The sequence below is a fragment of the Pangasianodon hypophthalmus genome, chromosome 11, assembly GCF_027358585.1.
Source record: "Pangasianodon hypophthalmus isolate fPanHyp1 chromosome 11, fPanHyp1.pri, whole genome shotgun sequence".
Taxonomy (NCBI): domain Eukaryota; kingdom Metazoa; phylum Chordata; class Actinopteri; order Siluriformes; family Pangasiidae; genus Pangasianodon; species Pangasianodon hypophthalmus.
This window is the reverse complement of record NC_069720.1, coordinates 17,788,908-17,811,843: the sequence shown is the minus strand read 5'-3', so window position 1 is coordinate 17,811,843 and position 22,936 is coordinate 17,788,908. Positions and strand designations below refer to the sequence as shown.

Genomic DNA, 22,936 nt, shown 5'->3' with positions numbered 1-22,936 from the left:
TGTACCTTGCCCAAGAGTGCCAATAATTTTTGATCTGATTGTATGTGTTAGCTTTAAGACATAACTAACTATAAGACATTTAGATAATGTAGACAATGGGACAGCCACATAACATAACATAACTTTTTAGTATAGACTTGCAAACACCAGTAAATTTTAGTACTAATTCACCTCTTCTTATCTTGGCCATACAGTCTTTTTCCTTCCTTTGTGTTTTTAATATGACCATTTTGTGCACAAGCCTAAGTGCTTTATTGTTATTGCTGTGGCTCTTGCATTTTCAGTCAAATTTTTTTACACTTCAAAGCAAAAAAGTGTAAAAAGTGCTACTGTGAGAAATGGACTGCTTTTAAAGTGAACAGTGACGGTCCCTTCACTTGCAGTGTTTCAAGAGAAAAATGACAAAAATGCCCTCCATGCTCAATAAAGGAAATGTCATAATTGCAGATTTTACTTTGTATGTATTTAATCATATGTTTGAAAATGTAGACGGTAATACACTGACCATATGAACCAGTTAAAAGCATCAGCTTCTCTTAATAAATAACAGTGTATTATAATCATCAGCAATAAACTTTGCATTCCACAATTCGTTTTTGTGCTTAGACTCATCGTCAGTAAACGATTCAATCAGATTAGGATATATACAGATGTGTGGTCAGTCTTGGAAAATGTTTACAGCCTCCACTTTAAAAATCAATAAGACACGTTTCAATTTTTTTTTTACATTCAACAGGGATGTCATAATGGAACGACCTTTCTTATTTTGTGAAATATTTCTTGCTGTGAGACTATTATACTTTCAGTAACAAGGTGTCATTGCATTCTCCAAAACGTTCTGCCGTTTTAAAATATGAAGGCCACATCTGATATACTGCAGAGAGTGATTTGTCTTTGATTTGATTTCTTGACAAGAAACTGAATTTGTTTGAATAAAAAAAGGTATAAAGTTCATATATAGCAATACTATTTGTTCTTACAGTACAGTTGGAATATTTGTGCTACAATAAAATATCAGATGACTGATAAAATTGCTTAGAGGCTAAACATCCCCAAGAGAGACATTTGTGGAACCGGAAATGAATGTTTGAAGAGCATTTACAGAACAAATAAGACATCAAATACAAAAGAGTACAGAAATCTTCTATAATACACATACACATCATAGATTGCTATTTTTACTCTAAATTGCTGCATTTTTGACCAACAGAATCAAAAAAAGGTAATTTTGCTGAGATGACTTCTGTTCCATCTGAATGTCTTTGATAAACAAAATTGATCCAGGCTATAAGAAAATTCAGAGTGGTAATTTCAGCAGGACAGGATAATTTAGAGTCTTTTTCTCTCTCACTCACTCACTTTCACACAGCATCATGACATGATCAGGCCTGTTTCTAAAAACAAGCAGCACGTGACTCAATGCTGAAACACTGCTTTGAAACACACTGGATTCCAGTTTTCCTCTTAGAACATGTCAAAGCATTGATTAGCTGCTAAGGCACAGCTAAATCATAGCTAGCCGTGACAGCAAAGTTCAGAGTCCAAAGGCCAAAAAATCCAAGCTCCAGTGCTTTGCACACTCTCTTTTCAACATGGCACAAGTGGGAATAGCAGCAATAGATTGTCTTCATTTTACAGTAACGCGAAGGTTTAGCAGGGCGGGATCCTGCGTGGTTCGTCAATGCATGGCACTATAATGAGGCAGAAGAAAAAAAAAAAAAGAAAAAAAAAGACATGTTCAACATGCAAATCTGTTCTCCTGGACTGGTGGCAGCCCAGTGCTCTCCTCTGCTTCCTCTGTGTCTGTGAGGGCCGCCGTACACAGGTCACTGAAGATGTCTGAAAGGAGAGGATGGAAATAAGTGGTTTAATAGTGTGTGAGATTGTCAATGCAAATCAACAGGAAGTAGGAAGGAGGGTTACAAGGGTACAAGACAAGGCCTTGCAGGTGCTATAAAGCAAATAATAATATTAGCCAAACAACATCGTATGATATTATTGAATGCTATAAGAAACTTATATAATTAGGGAGGGATTGCTTAGATATAAAAGACAGGGGTAAAAGGCTCAATATCCAAAAAAAACAACAACACCCCATTCCAAACTGAAAGGCCAGCAAGAAGCTTTTAAGACATAATCCAGTATCCTTTAAGCAGCTTGTTATGACAAGGGCGGGGTTTCAAGCAAATGAGGAGAGCAAGACTGTGAACACAGCAAGGCCAGGCATCATGGAAAGGAGCGCATGCCTCAGGGGCTGACATCATGCTCTACTTGGTTTCCTTCCCTTTTTCCAAAAGAAATATGCAAATCCGGCAATGCAAAGCAGCTCCAGTGCCATACTCCGCATTCAACAACCCATTTCAACATCCCCAGCCACTTTGATCTGATGCCTTGCGGGTGCTCACTTTGTTCACCGTGTCTGAGCAAAAGAGGGATGGAAGTAACATCCAAGGTCAAAAGCACACTGGCCCTGCATTCTAACATTATAGCTGTTCGTTATGTTGTTGTGAGGATGCTTCATAGCGAGCACTGGTGTGAAAGAAGCTTCAACAGCAACGGTAATCCAAATGTGACTTCCACCCCTCTCTTCCTTTTCCCCCGGTGGGTTAGATTAAATACCAGTGTTACTGTAAATGTCCACTCCTCCTGCTGTAGACTGCAGGATACTGGGTGGAACCAGCCCTGTCTTCAGAGTAATTAGGTTCTTGACTAGCCTAGAACATGAGAAAGAACGGTCAGTTCAAGTGCAGAACTAAATTAAGGACTGGGGTTCATTTCAAAAGAAAACCAATAAAGGTGAGAGTAAGAAGCAGGGCTTGGCTTTCTAAGGCAAAGGTGCCATTTACCCATCCATCCATCCATCCATCCATTCATCTACCCATCAATCCATCCATCCACACTCACCCCCCCATCCATCCATCCATCCCTCTATACACCATCCAATCATCCACCCACCCATCCATCCACTCACACATCCACCCACCCATCCATCCACACTCACCCATCCATCCATCCATCCAAACATCCATCCACCCAACCATCTACCCATCCATCCCTCTATCCATCCATCCACCCACCCACCCATCCATCTATCTTTCCCTCATACACCATCCATGCATCCATACACCCATCCATCCAACTATCCACTCAAACATCCACCCATCCATCCACACTTACCCATTCATCCATCCACCCATCCATCCATCCATCCATTCATCCATCCAACCACAAAACCCACCCAATCTTTCCATCCATTCATTTGTGTACTTACCCATCCATTCATCCATAGATACATCCATCTACTCACCTATCTATCCATCCACCCACCCATCCATATATCCATCCATCCACCCATCCAACCAATCATCGATCCATCTGCCCATCCATGCACTCACCCACCCATCAATCTATCCATCCATCCATTCACCCACCCCTCCATCCACCCATCCATCTGCCCACCCATCCATCTGTCCAACCAATCATCCACCCACCCACCCACCCATCCATCCATCCATCCATCCATCTGCCCACACACTCAAATACCCACCCACCCATCCACATATCCACCCAACCATCCATCTACCCATCCATCCATTCTTCCATACAGAATCCAACCACCCATCCATCCATACACCCTTCCTTCCATTAATCTTTCCATCCATCCAACCATCCATCCTTCCACCCATCCATCTACCCACCTTCCTTCCATTCATGTACCCACACATCCATTCATCCATCCATACATCTGTCTACTCACCAATCCATCCACCCAGCTATCCATATAGTTTTTCAACACATCTTCCAGTCTAATCGGGCGTTAAGAGGCTCTGCCCATTAGCTAGTAAGGGACCGTCATCAATGTTCACATCATTAAATACATGTTTTAGCAAATTTTTCATGACAGGCACTCCAATGAACTGAGGATTTTCATGTTTTCATGATTCATTTTCATGTTTGTCACAGCTGTTTATGACTCATTTTGGTTTTCAATTTGCATGTGATATATATTTAAAGCCCAACATTATACCTTAGTAGTAATCAAACCACAGTCAGACAGATTTGGTTAGTCTGTGGTTCATTGCCATTTTGTACATTATTGTAGCCATTTTCATGCGTAAGTATGGAACCAGCGAACCATTAATCAAAGGTGGTTTTGCATTTGCAGAAAACATATATTAATGATGTTGATGACAGTCCATTAAAAAGCTGAACCACATGATGCCCAATTAAATGTGGTGAAACGTTTAAGAAAAACTCTAAATACACTACAGACATGAGCGTGGAGTCTGTTGATAAAGAATTTGTAAATGAAAACCTTTTTAGTCAGTCTTTGAATGACAAGGGCATTGGAAGTGAATATTACAGCAAGTCAGAATGTACAGAAACCCATTATTTTGTGATACAAAGTCATCATTTTGAGAATATTTCCTTGTTATTTCTAAGATACTATGTCACAATTTCAAGACAATTTCTTATTTTGAAATACTTCACTATTTGGACATATTAAAGGTTTTTATTTTTTTCTTAAGTGGCAGAAACAGGCTTTTGTTCAACTACTACTAGCATTGGCAAAAAGAATTTAACATTTATTTGAATTATGTATATGTATCAGTCACATGACTCAACTGAAACAGATTATTGCCCTGATTATTACTGCACTGATTATTATTGCACTGATAATGCATTCGAATGGGAAGCCAGATGCTTTATGTTTTCAATAAAAAAGAGCTAGTTAGGAAAAATATTCGGCAGCTTTCTTATATAAACCATCAGTTCAACACATAGATCTATGATATTATTTTACAAGCAGTGTTACTATATTCCAGGGAATTGTCCTTGAAGCTGTGCTATAGATTATAGCACATCATATGACATCTTACACTTCCCCAGCCTGAATACATGTTCATTTAAAGCTCAATTCTTAACTGTCAGTGTAAACTGTCAACAACAAAAGCTGAGACAGGGAGTCTAGAATGTTAATTGCAAATGCTTTAAGTGAATACTTACTGATACTGGGCTAATGTATCTAAACATCTTCTTGCATCTCTATCTATCTTGCATCTAAACCCTCTGGCTGTTTAAGTGAAGATTGCTAAAAGGTGTTGTCTGTAATGATAAGAGTTAACATCATCAGCAACGGAAGCATTAAACTACATCTTAAGTTTGAGGAGGAAAAAAATTAGCTGTCAGCAGCAGAGCAGAAATGTGGTCTATGTGTGAGTGCGAATATCTCTCTCTATCTCTCTCTCTCACACACACACACTCACAGTCACACTCTCGCCATGGGCAGATGCACGCACATCTGAGAGAAATGTGCCAAATCTGAAGAGCTCTGCAAATCAATGTGCGAAAACACAGGCACATAAACTTCTCCTAAACTTATAGAAGATTTCAAAGTGCTATGTGTTGACTAAGCTCGACGAAAGGAGAGCAAATTCGTTCTAACTGTTTGGGATGGAGAGGGTGCGAGACACATGAGTGCTGAAGAAGAAGATACTGAAATGATTGAAGATAGTTTGAAAGATGAATTATGCATGAGCTGATGAAATATGAGCATACGCGGTGCATTTTCTTAGCGTCACTTTAATTTCATAGGGTATTAGTCACCCTAAAATGTAGTGCGCATACTCACGCGAGACTTAAAAAGACCCTCATTCATCGGATGCAATGGTTTTGCACGTGATATCCAGAATAACTGCTCTTTATTTAGATTTAGACAATGGAATCTATTGCTCATTTCAGTCCTGCATTTTCATTGGCATTGTAATGTGCACATTCATCCGAAAAAACACTCAGTATGGTTGATGCGCCTTTTGTTGAGCTCGCTTTGAATTAACTTTTAATTCAGTACTACACTTTAATAGAAATGCAGCAATGCTGCAGCTGTAATAGCTTCTGTTTCTTACAACATTACCTCTGCATAATGAATAAAGGTTAATGAGAGATGCATCAGTGATAAATCTCAAATATTAAAATGGGTCGTATGAAAGGTTTATTGGAGCTCTATCTGGAATGCAGTTTGTATGAGTGGGTGTGTGTATATATATATGTGTGTGTGAGGCTAGCTCAGTGGGGGGGACAAGCAGCAGAAAAGCAGGAGGCTCTATCCATTACTCACCAGTGGCCATTCTCAACCTCTTCTAGGAACTGTACTAAATCTCCAGGCTCCAGCGACATCTCCTGCGGTGCTCGTGACTCGTACGTCAGCTGCACCTGAAAGCGATTGTGCTCACCCTGGAAGTGTGGAAGAAAAAAAATGAGGCAGAGCAGCAACACTTTAACCCTCATGTTTTGTTCACTACTAAGAATCAATGTCTCATTGACCAAGGCCATGTCTTTTGTTTTCCCAGCAATACAATACAAACAATATTTATGGAAGGTAATACTCAAAACACATTCACATGCTTGGGGATCTTCACAATGGTGTGTAAATGAGAGATGCTGGACATGAGGCAGGACAAAAATAACCTTTTTCTTTAAAATGTACATCTGTGCCATTATTTGTCTTTTTTACTTTGTTGATGAAAGGGCAAAACAAGTTGAACATAATCTCAGTAATATAAATGCCATTTTAAAATATTATAACTATTTTAAATTACTTTAAATAGTTTACAAACAAATGATTAATTTTTTTAATTATTTTATTATTAATTAATAATAATTAATAATTAATTTTAATGATTAAAATGTTTTTTTTTTATTATTATTAAATTAAAATATTAATTTTAGTTATTTTAATTATTTTTAAAATAATTATTCTCAGCAATATAAATGCCATTTTAAAAGTTGCAGCGTTTAATCTATTTGAATCACACTTGATCGCACTCAGGTGTGGCCTGAGAGTGGTCAATTCTAGTATGGTTCAATCGCAGTGGGAAGGCAATTCAACCCCAACCCAACTGCAGGAAGAGAACCAGACATGCTGTATAATCTTGGTTTGTGGTTTTTTTTTTTATATTTGTTTGTTTTTAAAGATAAGCTGTTAATGGATGAATGTTCTGGATATCTGAACTGAAGAACAGAAAAAGAAAATAAATGCTGCATATGGTATACATTATTTAATTCTTTTAAAATATTTTTAATTTAGCACAAGCTATGTTCTCCATGCTCAGTGCCAATGGCACGTTTACCTTTTTACATTGTATTGTATTTCCGATCAATGTATGTTTCCAGACACACCTCTTCTTAAATACCCCTCAGCTAATATCTTTTTGGTTTGTGTATGAAAACAAAGGAACCAAAGGAACTAAATGTTTTCATTTAGCTCTGATTTGGACATGGCAAACTGACTGGCGTGTCGGAGGTTGAAATTGAAATTTCAATGAAAATTTTGACAAAGCTTGACAAAGCTCTTCCCCCAAATCGAATTTATGCATGCCTTATATATTGTTTTTTCTTTTTCAGAAAAAAGGGGTCTCCAGTGTCAGCACTTTGTAATGGTCAGTAAGTTTTCCACCACGGGAAAGTCTTGAGGACAGAGGACTTTACAGTTTCTCACAAGCTGCGTTTTTGTCTTATTATTTTGTCTTATTTAAAAAAAAAAAGCAAAGTGGTTGAGTCGATGAAACTACAGCTATAAAGTAAGTGAGAACAGGAAGTAACTTGTTTCACGGACATCCTGTGACATTAAATGCAACTATAAATGCTTAAAAAAGCACAGCATGTCATTCATTAATAAAACAAAAATTGCAATCCTCAGCAAATCGCTGTGGTATAAGAGGAATAAAACACTTTTGGATGTGCTCTTATAAGAAAACAATCCACTTCTGGTGGATTACTGGGAGGTCGGCCCATGATTTGTTTTCCTATAAGAGCTCGTCCCATCGTGTTTCGTCATTTATTCCTTATGTCATTTTGATTCAAACAGAATCAGCAGACACTGGTGATGCAGACTAAACACATTAAGACAGTCATGTAGGATAAAATGAGAGAAAAGAAAAAAATGGTCTGGTTAGGTTCGGTTAAAACTAATTTTAGCTAATTTTAACTGTTAAACAGCGCCATCTAGTGGTGAGGCTGTGAGTTAAAAGGGAAACTTTTACTCAGTGGGATGTATTAGATGGTGGCTTCTGGCTCTCGGCTATGGTGCTCTGATTGAGTATCTCTTCTTAATCAGATCTTTTGCTCTCATCCTCTAGGCAGATTAAACAGATGCCCCGGGGTATTTAAAACTGGAGGAGAGCCCACAGCAGGATAAGCTTTATCACTTCTGGTTTGTTAAATGTCAAGTCTTGTCAACCTCGATAACCAGCATCTGAGATAGCAATGCATCATTAAAGGTTTTTTCTCTTAAGAGATTGGGAAAATTTCAAGGGAATGAGTAAGGGTGGAAATGCAGATAACACTTTTTTAATACCGCTGATGCATATTTGTCGATTGTAGGGGTTACTATTAACTCGATGCATTAGAGACAGTAATATGGGAAGACGGCATACATTTTTGTTACTGCTGTCCTCGTCTCCGTCTGAGGAATTTGAGAGCTCTTCAGCACTGGATGGGATGGTCTCAAAGTCTTCGGTGTCCATTGATGGTAAACGGCGCTGGGTCCATCCTTGAGGGAAAAAAAGATCACATGAATTATTAAGAACAAAATAGCTACACTTTCAGAAAAAGGAGGGTTCAAAGGTTCTACAAAAAAGGAGCCTTGAGAATCAGACACATCAGTGTCTCTCTTTCTTTCTCTGAGGATTACCTGGCTGAGAGGTGGACCTAGGCACAGTAGGCTTGGTACTTGTTGTACCTTTATTTTTGCTGTCAGCAGGAAGAGCGTCTCGCAAAGAATCTGCGAGAAAAGTACCCTTTTAATTAATGTCCGCATCTGATACTGTGGGACGGCACAGCACCACACACAAGCATGCAAATATCACAAGTAATCTGTAGCAAACCCCATCACCAGTAAAAACAACAACAACAACAAAATACACTGCAGCTATTTGCACCCTTGGAAACTAAAAGTGGGCTTGCCTAACAGTATTGCCATTTCCTTATTTAGCAACATTAGCTAAGCTAGCCAGCTACTTACATTTAAACAAACACTAAACAAACACTAAACAAACACTGCACAAATTTACCATCAAAAATCAGAAGTTAGTAGCTAACAAGCTAACTAATGATGGGCTGAGTATTATATGATGTAATTAAAAACAAAGCATTAGCAATTTAGCTAACATTAAGTTAAATATGTCATCAAAACAATTAGTCAGGTTCTCTAGCCCAGGTCAGGAGCCCAAGTCTCCAAGAAACCATAATCAGTATAGCTATTATACCCTGTAAATAATACCAGTAGAAAAGTTTGCTAGCAAGCTAGCTAAGCATTAGAATAACTGTCATTAGAGACTGTTTACTATTATGTCACTCTCTAGCCAAGTTCACTAGCAAGTTAGCTAATGATTATACTGTGTAAATCACTTGTCAAGTTTGCTAATGAGTTAGCTAACCATTATATTGTGTAAATCACTAGCCTAGTTCACTAGCAAGTTAGCTATGTAAAGCAATAGCCATGCTTGATAGCAAGTTAGCGTGATTACATTGTGTAAATCTCTATCCAAGTTCACTAGAAAGATAGCTAACCATCAACCTGTGTAAATTACAAGCCAACTTTGATAGCAAGTTAGCTAATTATTATACTGTGTCAATCACTAGCCAAAGTTTGCTAGCAAGATAGCTAGCCATTATACTGTGTAAATCACTAGCCAAGGTAGATAGCAAATTAGCTAACAAGTTTTATAGCAAGTTAGCTAATGATTATATTGTGTAATGCAATAGTCAAGTTTGCTAGCAATGTATTAGCACTCAAATTGGTGGCTATTGTGTTATAGAGGAAGACAGGGTCGGAATTGGCACTGAGTAAATTGGGCACAAACAATATGTATTTCTTCACCAAGGTGCAAATAGCCCCTATCAAAAAAAAAAAAACATACACAGTGAGCACATTCGATTACAAAACACATTTAGGTGAAAAAAACAACGAAGAATTCAATTTACAACAGCAATCTCTCTGTCCATGACGTCATGCACATACATATCACAGCACATCAGACACTCACACCCAAACCGTGGTCATTCCATCACTTCAAACACGTATTACAAATGAAATTCCACATGCACAGGTTCTTGCTTCTCTGCATAATACCTTGATAACCAAACGGAGTGGGGTCACTCTTAATTTGGTGTCTCTTGCTTTTAATGGTCGCAGAAAGAGGACCTGAGTGAAGCAATGGTAGTTTATTAAAGCAAATATGCTGCCAATCTGTTCTGACAAAGAAAAGAGCACCTAGATAATGAGCATTGAATGAGCTTTCACTCATCTGCAGGCATAGAGTTTCCTCATAATACACGCAAACAGCGGCAGAAGCAAAGTTCAAGAAAGAATATGCTACTTTCTAAATGTCAGCTTATTAAGAGTCGCTGTTTCTTACTGATGAGATTCTTTTTAAATATCATTTTCTCACCATGCCAAATAGCACACATACCTCTAGGCAACATCGGCACAACGTGCACAAATGACATCTCGGTGACGTAATATGCAGCTTGTTTGCTAATGAGGAAAACACCTGCACAATGTCTTTTTAGATCTTAATGGATGTTCTTAATGTTTAGTTTTTTATAGCCTAAAGCTGGTTTTAGACTTTTAAAGGTCTTTTAAATATGGCTTTATTGCAGATTTTGCTGTCACAGACGTAAATTGCACAGCAATAGTTAAGAATGGCGATCTTACAATGCAGAAGGTGAAATGCTCACCGGCAACATATTTAGTGCCATCGCAAAGACAGTCAATGACAAAATTCTGGCAGTATCAGATAACATTTTAGTAAATTCTCAGTGTGACTGCTGCTATGACACTCATCTAAACTCCACCAACAGGAGGACAGCACAGATAGCTACAAATATTGTAGTGGCAATGATAAAAAAAAATATCACTTTGACGAATGTTTTTGTTCATGCAAGGCCATTTTACGCACGAGACCGGATTGCATTGATTGATGACATAAGCAGAATGAGAATTTGAGGATCTTCATTCTATAATCTAACATGAAGAACACCTCTTCACACAGTCTGTTATAGAATTCGACCGAGATTTTACTGGCATCATCTCATACACTGTGACAAATAAGACTTCTGTAATACTTTTACATTTACAGTTATGGAATTTGGCAGACGTCCTTACCCAGAGCGACAGAAGTCTCTATCAATAAATACAGATACTGATACTGGCTCACTAGGTCATGGACTAAGAGTACTATCAGTACTACTTACTTAGGGGAGGTAATATAGTATGAAAAACACACAGACAACACAATAATTGCTTTTTTTAAATAACAAAACGTGCTAATTTAAGTACTCCATAGTGTAAGTGTAAGCACAGTGCAAACCCAGTTTCGGATTATTACTTGTTCCTCCATGTCAAATTATACAATGATGATCTTCTAACAACAGACAGACCCGTGTTTATAGAAAATTATTCTGCTTATGTTGTCAATCCGCAAGGCCTGGGGTTGGTTGGATGCATGATATAAATATTCAAATAGTCATAACTGTAAATAAATTCTACACATTGGCTCCCTAATTAGCTAGCTACTTGACTGGAAGCTGTAATTCATCCTCTATTTCTTTCCAGGCCACGTCTCTTTTTGCTCTGACTTGACGGAACTGTGATGAGATATTAAAGAGACATTCTCTCTGCTCCCACAATACAACAATCCGCTCTTCTTTTAAGTCCCAAATGTTTCAACGACCAAAGAATTCTTCAATAATGTGCAATTTTTGTCTGGGACAGCAACATCAGGCTGAAAATCGTATGGTGTAAAGCCAGCTTTAGAAAAGTCAGAATATTTATTCAGTTGTTGACTGTTGACAGTGGTGTGTTAATGGCTAAAAAAAGATTAGATTAGATTATGTTGATTAGTCACAGGAGGAATGTAGCATTACAGGAGATGAATCTGCTTATACAGTGGTGAGTGTGGGTGCTGAATTACAACACCGATGGGATTAAGCAACACGTTACACTCAAGGGTAGATAATCAAAAGACAATGTTGTGCTGATGTCACTGAGACGTAAACTGCATGCACCATGCTGACGTATGTGTGCAGGTTCATTTTTTTGAGTGGCTGGAATTTATGTGAATCTTCATTTCATGCATTTTATACATTTTTAAAAAATGTGAAAAAATGTCTGTTGTATTTTCTTTTATGAGTCACTAGTCTGGCCTTTATGAGTCACTAGTCTAGTGAGAGGAAACGTCAGCATCTAGGTACATATGGAAACATGGGCATCCAGGTACCTTTTGTGCGTGTGGTAGAGGAAGCACTGAGGGAGGAGGCTAAAGAGAAGCGGCGAGTGACTTCGGCCTCCTTAGGCGTCGGCTCTGGAGCAAAAAAGCAGGGTAAGGGTTACTAATTAGGCAAGAAAGAGGAAAGGAAGATTAGAGCGATCGAGAAGACAAGCATTCTGTGTGCAAATGATGAAAACCATGCTCTGTATCTAAGTATTGATTCCTGTCTTCCACAGGACTCAGCTATGTAAGGGCAGATGTTGTTTTTGTCGCTACCAACACAGAGAGAAAACTTTATTAATTTAAATAGTCTGTTTTATTTACTGAATCACTCCAGCGGCCAAACGCATGATTTGGCAACTGACAAATGCAGGATGAATTAAGCAGAGAAAAGGAAATGTGAGATGATAATGACAGACCGTGGACACTCCGGCGGTCCACTGCTTCATAGGCCCTGCATGAAAAATCATTGACAGATATGCTAACACGATGAAATTTATTGGCAGCCTCAAGTTCTCAAGCAGGAGCTGTCTTAGGAAGCCAATATGTGTAATATTGACATGCTGTCCTGAAATGTCACCATGACTAATTCGTATACTGATGGCCTTAATCACAGACATGGATGTTCGAGGATGAGCTACACAATCAAACTACCAGGTGGAAGCTACACGTAAACTGCTGCAGTATGCAGTATGAAAAGTTTTTTTTTATTTTTATTTTTTTTATCTGAGTGTACATATTCATATCCAAAGATTGCTTTATATCAAATGAAACAATCTTATACAACGTAGGAGTGCATGTCCAAGCCAGCCCTTTGAGCAATAAAATTGAAGCGGAACCTTGAATCAAATACATCTACCTAAAATGGTAATACACATCTTTTTTTTAAATGTCAACAGCACGACAGAGGCACATTGAAACAGTACACTATGACATTTGCTTGAGCGCAGGGAATTTCACCTTTCATGTTTTCTTTTGTCTCAATGCACCACTTGGCCTATTTTGCTAACATTTGAATTCCTTTGAGAATCTAAGAGTGTGATAATAATTCTCCCGCTCTGACAAAGAGCACCCTGGGTTCATGTGGTCTATTTAGTTGCCTTTCGTATGGTAGAAAAAGAAAAGCGTGAACGACAAGATGAATGACAAGGATGGCGATGAGGATGATTTATCATGATATGTACGAAGGGAGACAGTTTGAGGCTGGACTGCACTCTGAAGGACACGTGAGATGTAAGACATGAAAATGGCAAAGACTTTGTAGCATTACCTGATGGCAGGGACCTGCGATTGGACAGGCCATGTAAGGTGAAGCGCTTTCTAGCCAAAGCTGAGGATGGGTCTGAACTAAGGTTGGACATAGCACCAGCTAAAGGAGGCAAGCGGAGAAGGAGAGAAGCATACTAGTAAGTGAAGGGTTAGTGAAGAAGTGACAGAGATTGAGAGGCAGGGAGAAGGCATGCACAGTAAGAAGAGGCCCTAAATGTCACAATCTAACAGGTCAGTTCAACATTTCAGTGATATTCTGAAGTCCTGCATGTCTTAAATGGAAGAGATTTTGCTCTATAGAAATAGGTACATGAAGAACACAAAAATCATCTTATATGTTCATAGTTTTCCTGCAGTTTAAACAAACAAAAAAAATAATTCTTATTTTTTAAATAATATTTTCTCTTTAAATAAAAATATATATCTGCCAAAATACTGACATAAGGAATATTTTACACAAATGCAAACAATTTGTCATTCTTGGAAATCTTATTTTATATTTAAAATATTATAAATATTATTTGTAATTTGCTCTCAGTCTTCAGGAAATCTGTTGTTACCTTTAACCACATCCTGTTTCTCTGGGGTATAAATATGAGGTTGCACACATGCAAAATGCCTTTGTCATTCATTACTATGTGAAATCCCAAAAATGAAGTCAAGAAGAGCAATGCCATAACCATCAGTGACTGGGAGTCTTTCCCCTGTCAATCAGTGCGACACTGCGGGCAATTGTGAGCTCAAGTATGTGGAAGAGGGCAGATAGTGCTTTCCTCTGAGTGTGTTACACTGCCTTATGTATGTGGAAGAGGGCAGATAGCGCTTTCCTCCTAGTATGTGACGCTGCCTCATGTATGTGGAAGAGGGCAGATAGCGCTTTCCTCTGAGTGTGTTATGCTGCCTCATGTATGTGGAAGAGGGTAGATAGCGCTTTCCTCTGAGTGTGTTACACTGCCTGTGATTGATTCTTGTGGTTGTGATGTTTAACAAAATTAACTGTTAAACACCACTTTCATGCCAGGCTGTAAGCACTGTAAGACAGAAGCATTTCAGAAAATGCAGCGGCTAAACTTCTCCAGTGGGAATATAGTAATAACAGTCAGCTGCAATGTACGCAATGTGTAAATTTTCATCCTATAGAAAAGCTGGACCCAACACTACCAAATTTACACTAGCAAAACGCAACTCATCCTGGGACAGACTGTCAGCTGCAACATCTTACATCACTTCTAAAGTTCCATGTCAGCTGTCTTCCAAAGAGTGTGAAGGACAGTTAGTTCTGCAAACTAATTTCGCTGTGTGCCCTTGAAGAGGACTTGTAACGCCTTTCCTACAGAAGCAGTGCCACAATTGTAATAAAACAGCATAATTGCAGACTCGCAGGCTCTCCAACAGCGTTAACACATCAGCTTACATGCCAGTCTGGGGTGCTAATCTTAAAGTGATGTCAAAGCAGTTTTCCCTTTTGAAACTAACGCATTCTTGAGGAACACAGGGTCTGACTGCTCAGAACATTTTGACAGTGAATATTCAAAGTGAAACTTTGAAAACTTTAAAAAGCCAGGCCCATAACAAAGCCAGAGGACAAAATAAGTTCTGCCTACAGCTCACAGCTTTAGTCATCACTCTTTTCACAACAATTGTCAAATCAAACAGCCAGATTGTGCCACAGTATGTGGCTTATCACTTGCTAAAGAATAAATCTTTGAGTCTCATTAGTGGAGCGATACTTCTGCTAGAAGGCAGCTGCTAATATTTCAAATAATTATCAATAAATCATTTTCACAAACAGTAGCTAAGCCCGAAACAGCACAGAGCATTTTGTTTTTCATGAAGCTCTAAATCTGCAAAGAAATCTATATCTATAATGTGTGACTCAAACAGTCTGAAAATAAGCATGCCAGTCGTTAGGTTTTTTTCTGTTTTGAAGTTTCAGTTTGATAACAGATTTCAGAGGCATTTGTGCTGGCGCACAGGGGCTGGTGTGAGGCACGAGGTGCAGATGCCAATCAGCATAAAGGACGAAGCAAATCGTACCGCTCTGCTCCCAGAGCTCATTTTCTCCTGCTTTATTAACACAGCTTTGAGCCAGTGGGCCGATGAAGAGGCCTTTTGTCCTCAGAGGGGTGACATACCTGTCAGAATCACTTACACACATAGGGTTTACTCCTGCAGCTTACGACAACAGCATTTAGAAGATCAATGTATTGTGATAGTAAGTCTAGCCATCCTGAGTTATATTTTGATGAAAGGCTTTATTAATTGTAATACATTCAACAGAAATTTGGACCTTCAAACCACATTGTTTTATAAATTTCATCAGATGTAGTACTTTTTAAAAAAATAAGAGGCACAGGAGCACACGAGTGGTGAGAAAAGGGCTCACTCTATCGTCTGGAGATTGTGCGGGTGAATCCCAATGTCAATCACAGTGACAATAGTTACATGAAGGCATCTGTGCTCATGTATGTGGAAGAGTGTGGATATCGCCTTCTTCCAAGTGTGTTTCACTACCCTTTGTTCAAAAAGATGCTTTCATCCTCCCTGGTTGGTATTTGTCTTATGATGGCCAACACTAAATTAGGAAGAAGACGGTACTTAACAAGCTAATGCTTGACAATCTTTAATTGTAGGGCTGTTGTGTGACTTAACGCATATAGCTGTCCTATAATGGTGGAGTATCACTCCTCTCCTTTGACAAGTTTACTAAAGGAATGTGAAATTCCATAGATTCCATAGAGAAAATTACAAGTGCACAAGAACCTAAGGAAGCAGCATAATTGTAACACAAGTCTGGATTGGAATGAATACTTTATATAAGGAGTTCTGGTTAGGAGTGCTGTTGCAATATTCAAACAAATCAGCTATTCATTCAATTTAAGAACAGAGAGTACACCAGAGGCTTAGTGCTGTGTCATTTTTCTAATGATGTATGATTATAGTGCACTTATAGACTCCGAGAGCTGACAGGAATAACAAATATGACCTCTAATGCCATGTGTAGGTGTTCTCTCATGTGTGAGTCTCTAGTACATAGAGTTTATATCAGCTAATTTCTGGTCTCCATGACAGCAATGCATTTTTAATTAGTGATTCTATTCACTGTAATATGTTCCAGGTACAATGGAGTCACCTCAATGATATAAATGATAAAATATTTCAGTCCATTGTATTTAGTTAGTAGTTAGGAGAAGAAGTCTACTGATATTGAAGTAGGGTGACATAAATTGTGTTCATCCAAAAACTGTAAAAAAAAAAAAAAAAAATGTAAAAAAAGGACAGCAATTCAAAGCCTTCAAATGAAATCAGGAAAATATGGTTTTGGCCTTGCATTTGTGCTAAGATGGGGAACGTGTCTAGAGATGAGAGCGTTCCAACTGCAGCGTTCCAATTAGGTTATAAAATCCTTTTGAGTTGGCATATTTCGAATGTCACGGCCCTGTTGTGCTTCTCCACCCATGTACTGTATGTGCATACTGTTGTTTGTTTTTAGCCGTGAAACTTTGTAAGAAGTTAATCATGCAGTAAGTAAATCATGCACGTCTAACCAAATTAGCAACGGGTCAGTGTTATCTGGTGTTATATGGCACTATACCAATAAATAACGCTCCATGTTCAAGCAGATTAAGATTTGATTCGACGTACTGATCTGTGAATGATCTGATCTGTTTGACTTGAAAAATCCCTCACGGACATCCAAGAACAATCTTACTCCTTTGATACACCTCATAAGTGTGTACCTTTTCCAACACAACAGACTCTGTGCACACTCACACAATTTGAGTGACCAGTGGAGCCATAACCCTAGGATCCACAGTTCAAATGAAGTGGCATCACACCACCCCATGGTTGATTATTTTCCTATAACAGCATGTCTGAAGTGTTTTATTCCTCTTAAACAACATCAATTTTCCAGCGCTTATTTATTTTAAAATGGCATATCGTACTTTTAATCTGTTTATAGTTAATTTTGTGGACTGTCCACGAAACAGGTTAGTTCCTGTTATCCCTTATGTTACTAACTGTAAACATTCTTTCACCAGTCTCACCAGTCTCTCTTTTTCTCTTCACTGAAGTTAATAAGAGAAAAAGCACAGCTTGTCATGTTACCTAGAAACAGGAAAGCCCTCCATCCAGAAGACTTTCCAATAATGGAAAACTTACAAACCATTACAAAAAGCTGCCACTGGAGACTCCTTCTATAAATGTTAAACAGGCGCTTGCTTACAGAAAAATTCACCATATAAACAATTTGTTTTTGTTAAATAACATTCTTTTTGTTTGTTTTGTTAGTGTTAGATTATGTGGAGGATCCACCATACAAGATCTTGTGAATTAGCTGTTACTATAGAAACAATAACATTAGAATGAATGTGTTAATATATACCTTTGATTTGAATACTCTCAGAGTCATGCTGTTATAGAAAAACCTTCTGACCAAACAGATTTGAGAATTCAAAAACACTGTGGTATAATAAGTAATAATTATCCTTATAAATCATTTAAGGACTTTTTCAGGAGGCAGTAGAATCATGAGTGAGAGAGACAGTTCTGAGAGAGAGCTGAACGTGGTGCCAAATACCACTCAATTATCCATGAATGAGAGCTTGGATGGCAGCCCTTTGGAATTACAAATAATTTCACAATTAAAGACGGTGGCCTAAATAGTTAACAGTAGGTAAGCAGGTAGTAGCTGTACAATAGGCTGCTCATGGCCAGACAAACTGTATTTCACTTATCGGTTTGTACTGCTCCCTAATTGAAGAGCTTTTCTTTGTTATCGAAATCTCAAACTGAGCCGTTTATTATATTCTTCTGTTGCTCCTCAAAGCGGGTCTCACCTCGTTTCTGCCTCATGTTGGGGCCACTGTCACTGCGCTTGTAGCCTGTCTCTGGGCTGGAGGAGTCTGACTGCCTCAGGGCCACTTTGCGAACATTCCTGCCAGAGAAAAGCACAGTGTGAACAAATAAGAGTTGGGAGCCACACTGTTCTCCTCACTGAATGACTATTCAGCAGGCTTCATGCAGAAAGCTTGGCAGTCTACCAAGATGGATCAATTATCTAGGTGGGCTCACACACACATATATAAAGACACACACATAAACACAAAGTACCTCATGGGAGCATGGTAAATGTTTTCGGTGATTCTTTGATGAAGCTGACTTGCCTCTGTGAGAGTAAGAGAGAAATAGGTTGTTCAAGGGTTGGATATTCCCACAGCACTGAACAGTAAGGTACAAATCTCTGAGTTTAATGATGGATACACATCGTTTAAGCACAGTGCACCAAAGCAGCAGAGGAGAAGAGGATATGCTGCAGTGTGTATACTGACACAGTAGAAAGCAGCAATATGTACTGTATATACAACATATTCAGTGATATTCAGTTTAACCAAATGAGTGTTTCAAAAAAGTTTCCATTGGTTTGCCGTGACATATATACACTTACACTGACTATTTTTTTAAAATTTTTTTATTCCTAATGTAACACACCTGACACAGTTCATGAAACCTTCAAGGAGTCTAATTAACTAAAAAAAATAATAAAACAAATTAAGAATCAGTTATTATACTATAAACTCATGTACTATTTTGTATAATTGTACTAAGTTTGCAGTGTTTAAACTACACCAAAACTCCTTGGAGGTCCCACAGGAGGGCGATGCTAGACCAGAAGCTGATGTGGCCCTACACTTCTTATGCATTAAGGCCTATGCATTAAATGTAAGTTTTACTGTGAATCACAGTATATCTGTGAGCAATTCCATCTCAGCAGAAGCTTTATAAAACATGTTTGTGGTGAGTAATATTTTCAGTGCTCTGGGGGAGCTGAAAAGTTAATAATAATAGCTGAAAAAGTTAGTAATGAACATGTGATTGGTAAGTGTTATTGCATCATAACATGTAAGAGCCAGTTGTGTTCCAATATGCAAATAATGGGGAGGGGGGTTGAGTGGGGTCATAAAATTGAAGGCAATTAATTATTCAATAAAGAAAAAAACATGGCCTTCAAAACAAGCTTTGGTTGACTTTAATAATAGAGTACATTAAGTATTACTTATTTGTCTCTATGTTGAAAATACCTGTTTGAGTCAAAGTGTGTATCTTTTGGTGAACAAGTGAGTGTAGGCTGCAATTTTTTTCAATTAGTAACACGTCAGTTTCCCAAATGTTCTTGTTTGCCAGCCATTTTAGGCCGTGGTTGGTCACTACAGTGACAGCCCTTCTGTACTGGTAAACAGTGATCTCGTTTCAGAGTAATTTTGCATGCAGAAGCAAGCCAGAGCAGTGGCAATTTGATTAATAAAACAAAACCACATTGCAATCGCTGTTGCCTGGGCATTTATGCTACGTATCTCTCTCTTTGAATGAGGGCTGCTGCTTTGGTAGTGCCTGTGTAAAAGTAGACATGCTTCTGTCAGTCTGTGTTGTCCTTACATTGGCAGAGAGCTGTCACTGTCAGAGAGCAAATACTGTATATGAACACTGAAATTCATGTATAACATGAGTCACTGACTTTCCTACATGACTTTCCAATCTACAGGCTATTTAAACAGATGATAAACAATTAAAACTACCATACCAGCTGGAATTCATTGTGGTATGTTCCCCAAACCTGACATCCTCCCCCAACCCCCCAATCTGGGCTACACAAAAAAAAGAAAAAAAAATACAATGTTTTTGTTTTCTTTCTTTCAGTGTCTTCCTAACCTTTAGCCTGCAGTGTAACTATGTAACGCTCAGCAAGTATGAATACATTTACATACTATGTATTGCAAATGAAGGAAACAATTTTGGATCTAGGTCAATGGTTAATCCTAAAGTTTAATCCTAACAAAAATATTAATAAAATACAGAAATGATCAATCTCTGCTACACATCCTACACCATCCACCTCTGTAATCACGTCCTCCAGCATGTGTGATGTAAGATGCATCAGACTTTCCAAGGTATGACTGAGTTGTGTTTCAGTGTGAGGGCGAGTGACTCCTGACCCTGATGTGAAAAACACACCTTTGCACGCCTCCAGTTGGCCCGTCAGTACTTTCCTGATCTCGGACACCCACGTGTTCTTCACGTCCATGGAGGAGGCCTGAGAGAGAATGCAAATCAACTCACCCAGTGACTCAATGCAGCATCCTGAGAATCAACAGTGCCCCCCAGTGGTCAACCAAAGAAATAAAATAAGAGCTGCAAGAAGCTCGAAGACAGTGCAGGTGGTGGCATTGTGCTGTGTGGGTGTGCTTTTTGTGCATGCATGGTCTCTGTCTACTTTTTGAATTTATTTGAAAGTCAAATCTTGCATTACAGACACACGACAGACACAAAAAAACATCTACAAAAGCCAGAAATAAACATGATTGTACATGACTGAGGGTTCAAATAGCAAAACACTTTTTCATGTCTTATTCTGCCCCTCACCTGAATGATGTAGACTTCCTCTCTCCCATTGTACCAGATTTCGAATTTCTTGGCGTCTCCTTTCACATTCTCTGTGATTCCAACAGCACTCATCTGTCACAGAACACATCAAACATATCCTTATATGAGTATATTTCACTTCTCTATTGCTAAAACAAAGCTTCCATTATGGATAACCTGCACATGTATATTTTTCTGCTGAAAACCAAAGGAATCTGCTGGTATCCTGAGACCTAAATGGCATTTCTGAATCCAGACATTTGTAAATGATTAGTATCAAAGGTTTTATTTATAGCAAAAAATAACGCATTAGTGTAGGACAACCTTCCCAGAATATGAGCTCAGTGACAGTTACCATGAATTTTTAGATGAAGCCTGTGCGATGCTTCATTAGCTTCAAGGGCTAAAACTTAACATGATGGTCCTTGGTTTGAGAAGATTTATGGCGTTTCTCTTCTCAAAAAATGACCAGATATTTCAACCTCAGGTTGAAACTATGCAACTGAAAAGGACATACTGAAAAACTCAGAATCTAAACAGAAAGACATTGCATACATTTCCAATGAAAAATATTGTTTCAGTTCTATAACAGGAACTGCCTCTTTGTCTGAGAGGAAATGGACACAAAAACGTGTTGAACAACTCCTTTAACACTTATTTCCGGATGTTGAATAAGCGTTTATAGGAATAAAACATGACTGGGCAAGCTGTTATAGGAAAGTAATCAAGCACACGGCAGGGTGATGTGGCCTGACAAGTTGCACTTTTTATCATTTTATTGGAATGGCAAGGCCAATTCATTTGTTTTTGCTATACACTGAAGAGATTTGGGTTTGAGATCAAAAGATGAATATGAGATTTCATTTCCTGATATTTACATCTAGAGCCACCCATTTGGTCAAGAGATAAAAAATATTGGAACATGTGACTGATAATAGTTCTGAATGTCTACTCTTGATTTGAGCCCTGGGGTTCATCTGTGAAGACTACATTTGTTGTTAAAATGGATAAACCAAAATGAAGACCAGAGAGCTGTCTATGGGAGAAAAGCAGGTCATCTTGAAGCTGAAAAAAGAGGGAAAATCGATCAGAGCCATTGCACAAGCATTGGGAATAGCCAATATAACATTTTGGAATGTCCTGGAAAAGAATGAAACCACTGGTGTACCAACAAGCAGATATCAAACAAGTCGGCCAAGGAAAACAATAGCAGTTCATGACAAACATTGTGACAGCCATAAAGAAAAACCCAAACACAACAGTCAGTAGCATCAACCTCTACAGGGCAGGGATGAAAGTATCACAATTCACTATTTGAAGAAGACTTCGAGAGCAGAAATATAGAGGCCATACCACAAGATGCAAACCATTCATCAGCAGTAAGAATCAGAAGGTCTGATATGAATTCACAAAGAAATAAAGAGATGATCCAGAAAAGTTCTGGAACCAAGAGTAACCTCTGCCAAAGTGAAAGAAAGGCCAAAATGTGGAGAAAGAAAGGATCTACTGATGATCCAAAACATATGAGCTCACTGGTCAAGCACAGTGGAGGTAGTGTCATGGCTTGGGCTTGCAAAGCTTCTTCTGGAATGGGCTCACTAATCTTTATTGATGATGTAACTCATGATGTTAGCAGCAGAATGACTTCAGAAGTCTGCAGCAACATTCTGTCTGCCAATTTACAGAGAAATGCATCCAATCTAATTGGAAGGAACTTCATCATGCAGTAAGACAACGAGCCAAAACACACTGCCAACACAACAAAGGAGTTCATCAGTGGAAAAAGTGGATGGTTTTAGACTGGCTGAATCAATCACCAGACCTTAACCCAACTGAGCATGCAATTCACCTCCTGTAGAGGTAACTGAAGCAAGAAACCCCCAAAACTAACAACAACTGAAAGAAGCTGTGGTACAAGCCTGGAAAAGCACCACAAAAGAAGAATGCAACAGTTTGGTGATGTCAGTGGGTCG

The 22,936-nt window shown here is 38.5% G+C and overlaps 1 protein-coding gene across 14 annotated transcripts in view; it reads right to left on the bottom strand.

Moving 5' to 3' along the window:
• Positions 1–448: 448 nt before the first annotated feature.
• mcf2l2 (MCF.2 cell line derived transforming sequence-like 2) overlaps positions 449–22,936 on the bottom strand; it is a 79,398-nt gene continuing 56,910 nt past the window's right edge. For 6 of the 14 annotated variants that reach the window (XM_026924621.3, XM_026924630.3, XM_026924646.3 and 3 more), the window contains 12 exons: positions 20,964–21,056; positions 20,556–20,634; positions 18,657–18,711; positions 18,383–18,480; positions 13,543–13,641; positions 12,282–12,365; positions 10,133–10,204; positions 8,693–8,782; positions 8,436–8,551; positions 6,119–6,234; positions 2,620–2,714; positions 449–1,839 (listed from right to left, as the gene is read on the bottom strand). In XM_026924621.3, coding sequence (XP_026780422.2) covers positions 1,739–1,839; positions 2,620–2,714; positions 6,119–6,234; positions 8,436–8,551; positions 8,693–8,782; positions 10,133–10,204; positions 12,282–12,365; positions 13,543–13,641; positions 18,383–18,480; positions 18,657–18,711; positions 20,556–20,634; positions 20,964–21,056 — 1,098 coding nt within the window. In that variant the 3' untranslated portion in view covers positions 449–1,738. Of the gene's footprint in view, positions 2,715–5,007; positions 6,235–8,435; positions 8,552–8,692; positions 8,783–10,132; positions 10,205–12,281; positions 12,366–13,542; positions 13,642–18,382; positions 18,481–18,656; positions 18,712–20,555; positions 20,635–20,963; positions 21,057–22,936 lie in introns of all 14 variants that reach the window. The other 8 variants (XR_008302820.1, XR_008302821.1, XR_003403373.3 and 5 more) reach the window with 8 other exon arrangements.